The 10,281-nt window shown below is 38.0% G+C and overlaps 1 protein-coding gene across 1 annotated transcript; it reads left to right on the forward strand.

Annotated features, from left to right (window-relative positions):
* Nucleotides 1–1,015: 1,015 nt before the first annotated feature.
* Nucleotides 1,016–7,380, forward strand: CHRM2 (cholinergic receptor muscarinic 2; the record flags this gene model as incomplete). Its single annotated transcript, XM_080818069.1, has 1 exon — nucleotides 1,016–7,380. The coding sequence occupies one exon, from the start codon at nucleotides 1,016–1,018 to the stop codon at nucleotides 2,414–2,416; it is 1,401 nt and encodes a 466-aa protein (XP_080674195.1). The 3' UTR covers nucleotides 2,417–7,380.
* Between the last annotated feature and the right edge of the window lie 2,901 nt (nucleotides 7,381–10,281).

The following is a 10,281-nucleotide window of genomic DNA, read 5'->3' on the forward strand; positions in this document are numbered from 1 at the left end:
CTAGCCTGACTGCACCAAAGATTTGGCAGGAAGAACAGTAGAATAATAAATTTGGTAGTGACTTGAAAAAGTAAAACATTCAGAAAATTCACATAATCATTGTCAATATGCATTTAGTAAATAACTTCTTTTGCAGGGCATAGAATATTGGAAATGTTGAGTATGTGATGCTTACTACAAGTGTAAAATAGAGATCAGAGAAAAGTAATAGTCTTTGGGAGAAGGGTATTGGCTAATGAATTATTATCTTACCTCTATTAGTATCAATGTCAGTATCATTATGATACTGATATTTAAAGCTTCCAGGTGGAAAGGTGCTATTGACTGTAAAAGTCACATACTCAATATTTTAAGGTTTATGCTTTCTTCCTCCCATCGGCTTATTAATTTTTATGTACATACCAGAAACCTCTTGATGCTTTGGAAAGTCTTAGGTATAATTTTTAGTTCACTCAGTTTAATTCATCAATAGTATACTCAGGGGCACCTGGGTGACTCAGTCAGTTAAGCACCCGACTCTTGGTTTCGGCTCAGGTCATGAGCTTAGGGTCATGAGATTGAGCTCCACAGCAGGCTCTGTGCTCAACACTGGGTCTGCCTGAGATTGTCTCTCTTCTCTTCCTCTGCCCCTCTCCCCACTCATGCTCTCTAAATAAATAAAATCTTTTTAAAAAATTTTAAAATAGTATACTTAGTTAGACAAATGATAGACAGATATTCATATCTAGATATGGACACATTCAAAATGTTATCAAACTTCAAATACATTGCCAACCTGAAAGGATCTTTTGAATCCTCCAGTCTTTGCCTTTTATGTGGGGAATTGAGGCAGATAGGCACAATAAACATAGAGGAGAAGGAATGAAGATTTTGGAGAAAAAATTGAGGTTCAAAAGGAAGAAAGCTGATATCTTTTAATGCAATGTTTATATTTGTTCATTTTATTCTGTTTCCCTGCAGGTTTAAATGTGTATTTGGCTACTTGGCTACTTGGCTACTGATTAGAGAACACAAAATGAATAACTCAACAAACTCCTCTAACAGTGGCCTGGCTCTGGCCAGTCCATATAAGACATTTGAAGTGGTGTTTATTGTCCTTGTGGCTGGATCCCTCAGTTTGGTGACCATCATTGGGAACATTCTGGTCATGGTCTCCATTAAAGTCAACCGCCACCTCCAGACCGTCAACAATTACTTTTTGTTCAGCCTGGCCTGTGCTGACCTTATCATTGGTGTTTTCTCCATGAACTTGTACACCCTCTACACTGTGATTGGCTACTGGCCTTTGGGACCTGTGGTATGTGACCTTTGGCTAGCCCTGGACTATGTGGTCAGCAACGCGTCCGTGATGAATCTGCTCATTATCAGCTTTGACAGGTACTTCTGCGTCACAAAACCACTCACCTACCCAGTCAAGCGGACCACGAAAATGGCAGGTATGATGATTGCTGCTGCCTGGGTCCTCTCCTTTATCCTCTGGGCCCCGGCCATTCTCTTCTGGCAGTTCATCGTAGGGGTGAGGACTGTGGAGGATGGGGAATGCTACATTCAGTTTTTCTCCAACGCTGCTGTCACCTTTGGTACTGCCATTGCGGCCTTCTATTTGCCTGTGATCATCATGACTGTGTTATACTGGCACATATCCCGAGCCAGCAAGAGCAGGATAAAGAAGGACAAGAAGGAGCCTGTGGCCAACCAAGACCCAGTTTCTCCCAGTCTGGTACAAGGCAGGATAGTGAAACCAAACAACAACAACGTGCCCGGCAGTGATGATGGCCTGGAGCACAACAAAATCCAGAATGGCAAAGCCCCCAGAGATGCAGTGACCGAAAACTGTGTCCAGGGAGAGGAGAAAGAGAGCTCCAATGATTCCACCTCCGTCAGTGCCGTCGCCTCTAACATGAGAGATGATGAAGTCACCCAGGATGAGAACACAGTGTCCACTTCTCTGGGTCATTCCAAAGATGAGAACTCTAAGCAAACATGCATCAAAATTGTCACCAAGACCCAAAAAGGTGATTTGTGTACCCCAACTAATACCACCGTGGAGCTCGTTGGTTCTGCAGGTCAGAATGGAGATGAAAAGCAGAACATTGTAGCTCGCAAGATTGTGAAGATGACTAAGCAGCCCGCCAAAAAGAAGCCTCCTCCCTCCCGGGAGAAGAAAGTGACCAGGACGATCTTGGCTATTCTGCTGGCTTTCATAATCACTTGGGCCCCATACAATGTCATGGTGCTCATTAACACCTTCTGTGCACCCTGCATCCCCAACACAGTGTGGACAATTGGCTATTGGCTCTGTTACATCAACAGCACTATCAACCCTGCCTGCTATGCACTTTGTAACGCCACCTTCAAGAAGACCTTTAAACATCTTCTCATGTGTCATTATAAGAACATAGGCGCTACAAGGTAAAACATCTTTGTGGAGAAGGAAGGTGGTCGGGGAGCTTGGGAGAAAGAAAGGGGATAAAAGAGCTCCCAGTTTTAAAATTCTCTGCCGTTGCACTTTATAGTCTTATTATGGAATGTGCAATTAAGGAGCCTAACAGTGACACTTTTATTGTGCCTATGCTCCAGTTTGAGAAACCCGCACCTTATAAACCCTGTCAGTTTAGGAGCAGTGAGACCATGAAAGAGACATATTGGAGTTGTGGATTTAAGGGACAATCTACGCTTTCTTGTACTCTCTTGAAGAAGGGCTTCTGAATCTACAATTTTATCTCTGCACAAGAAGAATAACCTCGCTTTTTTTTTCCATTTTTTTTTTTTTTGGTTCCTGTGTGTCCATACAAGATGAAATGCCACAGTTACAAGCTAACATGAAGACTTACACGTAAGGAAATAGACATCACACAATGGAAAAGTGAAGAAAGAGAGTCAAACAGGATGTAGAAAGGTCTCCAGAGTGCTAAGCGTGTATTATTCTTTTGTTACAGTTTTATTTGGAGAATTACAACATACTAAATGCTCTTTTCCCCTCACCTTTCCTTTTTCCCACCATCAAAAGAAAGCAAACAAACAAAAACCGTAACTAGATCATATCATTATTTTTCTCATTATGGCATCGGCTTTTGTACTTCCCTGTTCTACATTGTGTAAGGGCAAAAATCTGCAGGACTTCCACCAAATACAACCAGACACAGCCATGAAAATGGGCCTTTCACCCCTGCCCACTGTGTCATTCTTCTTTGGGCATATAAAAGCCTGTAATCACTTAGTTTGCTTATGATCCTTTAGATGAAATGTTTTCATCAATTGGGTTTTCTCCTAAACGAGCTCCTTTTGTGAATGGAATAGCCTACCTAATACATAAAACATGCTTGAGAAACCAAAGTCATTTTTTAAACTGAGGTTTTGTCAAATTAAGTAGTAGTCCTTTTTAGTTGGAGGAAGTTTACCGAGGCCAGATGAATTTTGCAAAAGGCAAATCGAAGGCTGAGAGGGCATTCCCTTTCAACCGGAATTTGCCTGACCCATGTATGTAATGCTAACTTGAAAAACATGAACTTCTGGCCTTTGTCAGCAGGACGAAGCTACTTTACTCGTTTAGAATCCTAAGTAGGATTAACGTACTCTTGTGGCACCAGTGACTTCTGGGTCAGTCCCAAGAGAATAAGGCCTTCTCTTCAATGCCGGTTATCAAGTGATATTCAATTCATAGTCGAATGAGATTGTTTATAGCCATCCCATGTCCCATTGGAAAAGAAAAAGTCATTAAAAAACATTTCCGGAAACCACCTGTTCCATCTTCCTCAAATTGTCAATTCTCCCTAAAATTTTGTAACTTCAGAATTCTATCCATAGAAGTATAGTAATCTTTGTGGCAGACATGTAGGGGATAACAAATGGAGGCCACGTGAGATCAGCAAAATCTGAAGAATCGGCTGAATTTGCTGAAAATCAGCAAAATCAGTAGCTGTGCCTGTGTCACTTCTCATTATTTCTTTAGTTCTAGACTATCAAAAGTCAGATCAAGAACTATTACCCAAACAGTAGCTTTATATAGAATCTTGTCCACGTAGAGACTTTTTATTTGGTACGCCTAATAAATATATGATTGTGTTGATTCACATTGAGCTATTTTTTAATCCCTCAACTTTTTTTCTTTCTGTATGTGCTATAGTCTTAAAATCAGATTTTCTAAAGATGGCCCACTCAATAGAGATCAAATTTATAAAACCAACTTCAAATTTCCTATTTTGCATTTTAGATCTATGGGCCTTATGATATCTTGGCCAGTAATATCCATATGAGTAGCATGATTAATTTTTCAGTATTAAACCTTAGCACTTTAGAGCGGTTTTGTGTGACTTGCCTCATTGACGGCATCTCAACAATTTCAAGAGTTAAAAAAAAAAAGCACAAGGTAAACAACAACAAAAAAGAAGCGTTATTAAGAAGCAAATTGCCAACAATAGTTGCGTGTAACTTACCCTTTATAAAAATAACTTCCTGTTTGAATAACTTCAGTCATTCCCCCACAAATCTCCTGGGTATAAACATACACCATCAGTTCATACAGATTCCTTTACTCCACAGTTACTGAGATGTTTACAATTTTAAATCCACATTAACTTTTATTTTATTTCTTCAAATCAGTGAATCAGTTGAATGGAAGGGACATCAAGCCAATGGGCTCTTTGGTTTGCTGTACATGAAACAACCGACTGGCTGAATATTTCACTTACTAACTTGTCCTTTTATGCTGTAGATTCAGCTTTAGTTGGGACAAACTCTTTGGATTCAAGGATTCAGGAGTCTGGATTTGGGTCTTTTCTGGTCCACTCTAACAATTCAACTCACGGTGAATCAAACTGCCTCTTGCTCTTCATTGCCATTGTACCCTTCCCTTCCTTCTTTCTGTTCTTGGTCTTCACCATAGCCACCACAACCTTGTTGAAAGAGAAACCATCATGCATCACAGCAAAGATGTGACTATAGACTGACACGTCATGGAACCTTTGCCAACTGGAATCAGAGAAATGGAAAGAATACTGAACATGGTAGATGATTAGAAAGACACAGAGGTTGTATTCAAAGGTTTGCATTAACTGTTGCTGCATTTGTCTATTTCAGTGGCTCTCACACAGGAACAATGTTGCACCCCCAGGGACATTTAACAATGTGTGGAGACATTGTTGGTGGTCACAACTTGGGGGGAGCTAAGGACATTCTGGTAGATAGAGGCCGGAGAGGCTGCTAAACAGCTCACAAGGATAGCCTCCCCCTCACACATACAACTAAGAATTAACACCTCCAAGTGTCGATCATACCAAAGTCGAGAAACCCTAGTCTGTTTTAAGGAATTCTAGAGCTTGCTTTGTATACATGGCAAAATAATCCTGTATCACTATTAGAATATCACTGCAAATTGCTCACCTGTTTCAAAAGGTAATGCTCACCAATTGTGTATCAGACATACTGTCATCCATGAGTCTGGTGTATTTGTAATTCACAGATTGGGAACACAGGGGACATCGACATATCCAGAATTACCAGACCATGCAATAGCACATTGTCTCCAACATCTTCATGTCCCATTACGATTGTCACAGAGTCCAGTCAATTGAGGTTGCTGGTAATTGGCCATTAAAAGGATTGCAGTTGATGTGGTCAGTTTCTATTGGAGCTGCCACTTTTCCTTTCAAAAACATTGAGAGCCTCTTTCAGAAACTATATGATTCACCTCCTTTATTTTCACTGGGAAGGTGAATATCTGTCAAGAATTTCTTCTCTCCTCATAGCAATAATGTAAATATTCCAGAGTGGTCTTACAAGAAGAGGAGATTAAGAATGTCAAAAAGCCAGTTCATTTCTTAAAAAAAAGAAAGAAAGAAAGAAAGAAATGATTCCCCTTTTACCAGTTCGAATTAATTTTAATATCAGCTCCAAAGTGTTAGAACAAAGTCACCAATATAATAAGTCACATGGGATAAGCTTTCCCATTTGAATGTGGAAGCTGGAGGTCCCACACACTTCTGCTCTTTATCCATTTACTGCTTTTTTGATCCTGGAGATCTGACACTGGGGAAGACAGAAATTCAAAATGATGGCAACATACACATTAGAAATGCAATCTACTTTTATTTTCTCCTACGTAGTTCACTGGTAGTTGCCTTTCCCCAGTTTGATGATATCCCTTTCAACAACCACAGCACTGGTGTTGCAAATAGATTAGGGAAGCACCCAAAGCTGGATGAATTGTGCAAAGTGTATTTTCAGCATGTACATATAATACCATGCTTCTTAAATATGCTTCTTTGAAAAGGGTGCACGCTGCAGCATGAACTGTGTGCATATTTAATGTATCTTTCTGGAATATGCTGTATGCTTACTATACATATTCTATAAATAAAATAATGAACTGTATCATAGAAATACATATTTCTGTATGCAAATAAATATATTATACACAAAATCTTAATATGCAGTATGGTATATGTTGCTTTAGAGAGTAACAAGACTAGATTTTATATGCCCAATTTTTTTAATTGCTTTTGAAGGAAGTACTTGCTTTTGAAGGAAGAGGTTTAAGAACAGCCAAAATCCTACCCATATTACTATTAAGCTGTTTTATAATCTTTGAAAGCATGGCACTGATTTTAAATATCTCTTGGAGGAATATATTAATAAATCTTTGCTGGTGTCAGCCCACGTGACGAGAATGCTCTTTGCTCCTATGCTCCCAACTGGCCTGTGACTAGAATCTTTCTGGCTGATACTGTTCCAAACAGCTGTGTTGATCTCACGTCTGATTGCCTGATGAGATTGCAACCAATTCATTGACATACAGCTTTGCTCTCCTCCAAATTAACTGATTTTTGTCAAATAAAAAATAATCATACAAGGAGGAAAGGATGACCTTCAGAATGTTTTTATTCTGAGAAGCAAGGTAAAAAAAAAAAAATACAAGCGCTGTATTTTATAAACCATTCTTTTTCGATTGAGTCCAATATAGCATTCCATACATTAAATGTTGGAAATTTCTAGTCTAGTATATTGCAGGTTTCTCCAAGAAATGATGAAATAGGTGGTTTGTTTCTGAATGCCCTACATTTTCTCCATAGCACCTTCTTCTCTTCCTCTCCTTGTTGCCCACTCAACTACCCACATTTCCCGGAACATTTTCCTTGGCTCATTAGCCTGAATTCCTAGTTAACAAATACTGTTATGATTTTAGTTGATATGGGGCATGCCATCCCAAGAGACACTTACATTTTAATAAAAAGTAGAAACACTGAGCATCTCCAAGATCCCTATCAGTCTTTAGTTACCAAGGTCGGCAGTGGGAGAGATGATTTTCAGTGAATCCTTGTTTTCTATGCAAATCTTATAATATGCGTCACCTTCTGTCCACTGACTAAATTTTACCTGTTATGTCACAATCCACCTTGTGCATTGTTGTCTCTTATCTGAACCAGGATCATTTCTAGAAAAACACATGAAACAATTGAGTTTTTCTACGAATTCTCATTAGTTTATTGGTCCAGTGAAATGTTCTCATTTCATTTTTTAGAAGTTGAGTGAATACTCTCTCGATGGATTGTCAAATGTTATTGCTGACTAGGTGGTTGCAAATACTGAGACAGGATAAACATCTTGCCATCATAAAGGAAGAATTTTCCACGTTATAACATGTATCAGTATCTTTCAATCAAAAACTGAAGGAACAGAATGTGGTAAGTTGTGGAATATAGATATTAAATAAGTGACATCCTATAAAATCTATAATTTGGCTTCCTAAACACACACACAGTAGGTCATGGGAAATTACAGAGACTAAAAAAGCATCCATCTTCTGAATTTGCACCATTTACCCAGGAGCTCACCCTAATCCTTCAACTGTACCTCTACTGGAAATGTGCATTTCTGCAGAGATTTTATCGAAGGATTTTTTTTTTTAGAATGAGTATCCTTTTTAAAGTCATTATTATAAGATAATGAAGTCATTATTATAAGAAGGATGGGGCTAGTGAATGAATTGTGTGTGTGTGTCCAGGGAGAATTACAATGGGTTGCAGAGGTGGCCAGTTCAAATCTGGATTATAGTTGAACTACTTGTATGAAAAGACAAACATGATTCACTCTATCCTTAAAGTAATTTTCTTCACATTGTAAGTCCTGCTGTCCTTAACTGCCTTTGTATATAGCACAGGTGCCTACATTTGTGATGGTGTGAGTGTCTTTGCCAGGACCATATTATATTTAGCCACAGATCAGTTGTTCACAAACTCCAGCCTGATACAGAATCACCTGCAGATTGCTAGGCCCCATCGGTAGGTCTGAGGTGAGGTCTGAGAATGTGTTCAAGTACCCTGGCAATCCTGGTATGAGCTTCCCTTTGAGAACGACTACTTTTTATAGTCTAATGAAAAATGTCACCAAAGCATTATGATAATTAGCAAGACATCTGTTACAGACAGTGAAAACTTTACATTTAAAACACTAAGCCACAGGGGAGAAATTCTTTTTCTTAGACATCAAGTTTGTCGCTTACTTACAAATAGGCTGTTCATATTTTCCATCTTTTGGGAAACTTCTAGCACCATGATCTCAAAGCCAAAGATTAAAAATAACCATATTGATAAGTTTACTTGAAGAACCATTATTAGCATATTAAAGGTTCAAGATAAATACAGCAGAAAGTTGAATTCTGTGATACCTCCAATAAAAAATACTTTAAAATACATTTTTATATTGCCTCTTACATCATATATTTTTGCATGGAATATATATGCAAAAACTCCTCATAGGAGTATTCAAAATGAATCATTCCATTATTTTGTTTAGAAGTAATGTTCAGTTAAAAAATATTTGCTTTTGAAGGAATTCTTCAACCTCTTCTTAACACACACACTCAGGCACATAAACACATATGCACACTCACATAAACATATAAAATTCACACAAACAACATATACATGCATATAAACACAAGTTTCATCTTCTATATCTTGATAGCACCCAGAGGCATAATCTTTCCACGACTTTCAAAAGCATTTGGAAGTCTGCTAGAGAAGACATTGAACTCAGGTCAGCCAGGTACTAAAGAAAAAATTCGGGATTATGGTTGCAGAATGTTCTCAAAGCTGTTAGAATCAATACATTTTAGCTTTGTGTCTTTCACCAACACATCCCAGTCATCTGAAGACAATCTCTCCAAAGGAAGCAATTACATGAACTCATGGTGAGAAAACACCTGAAATCTATCATAATCCCTGGAAGACATATCTACAAATACATATCTTCATGATGGGTACCCCCAAACACTAAACAACTATATAATATGGTGCTTTCAATATCAACCAGACTATCTAGAGAGCTGCGTACAAGAAAAAAGTAATGATTTTGCAGCACATTTCTTCCAAAATCCGTTCTTTTTAGGTTTATAGCTCTTCATACCTGTGGATGGTATAAAAACACGAGTGGTATTTACTCTGAATATGCAACAGATGATCGAACAGCCCAAATGTCTCCTATCCTGAAAAACAAACAAGAAACCAGGAATGCAAGTCTCATCTTGCAGAAAAAAATAAGATTACCAACCTGATTATGTTTGCTTTTCTTGGAATCCTCCCCCATTGTTTATTAATGAAGAAGTATAATCGATCATTTAAAGCCCAGATATTAAATGGCTGAATAAAACTATTTTATTTTTTCTCAACCCAATTGGGTAGCTTAACCTACATAAAAATAATAATCTGAACAATCCTGTATTTAAGCAGAAAAGATAATCATAAGGATAAAATTAAGAATAAAACAGGAGCATTACAAATATGATATCCCAATGAGGAAAAGAACTTAACCCCCAAGCTCTCTCAAAGAAATAACAATAACCCAAGTTCTTTTTCTATTTTTTGTATGCTCATTTCCTTCATCTCTTTTTAGTATTTTTGCTAAGGTCTTTACCATTGTTGTTTTAAAAGTAATTTTTATAAATGTTCTGAGTGTCAAACACAAAAACTGATGTTTCCCTAGAGCTCGTTTTTGATTTTAGTTGATATTGCTACTCCAGAAATCAAAAGGCATTTAAAAAAATGAAGCTGCTTACAATGACATGTGTTTTAAATATCAAAACAAACAACATAGCAAAAATCTGGACAAAGGGCAAAAATATGGCTTTAAATGAAAAACAAAAACAAAAACAAAAACCTGTGTACATGATGGCTTTCAAATGTAATTATTTCCAAAGAACATGGCATCAGTTTCCTCTGTGGTCTCACAGGCCTTCCCAGCACTGTTCACAGCATGGTGGTTGTTGGCCCTTGGTCACCCTGA

The sequence above is a fragment of the Martes martes genome, assembly GCF_963455335.1.
Source record: "Martes martes genome assembly, chromosome: 11".
NCBI classification, from domain to species: domain Eukaryota; kingdom Metazoa; phylum Chordata; class Mammalia; order Carnivora; family Mustelidae; genus Martes; species Martes martes.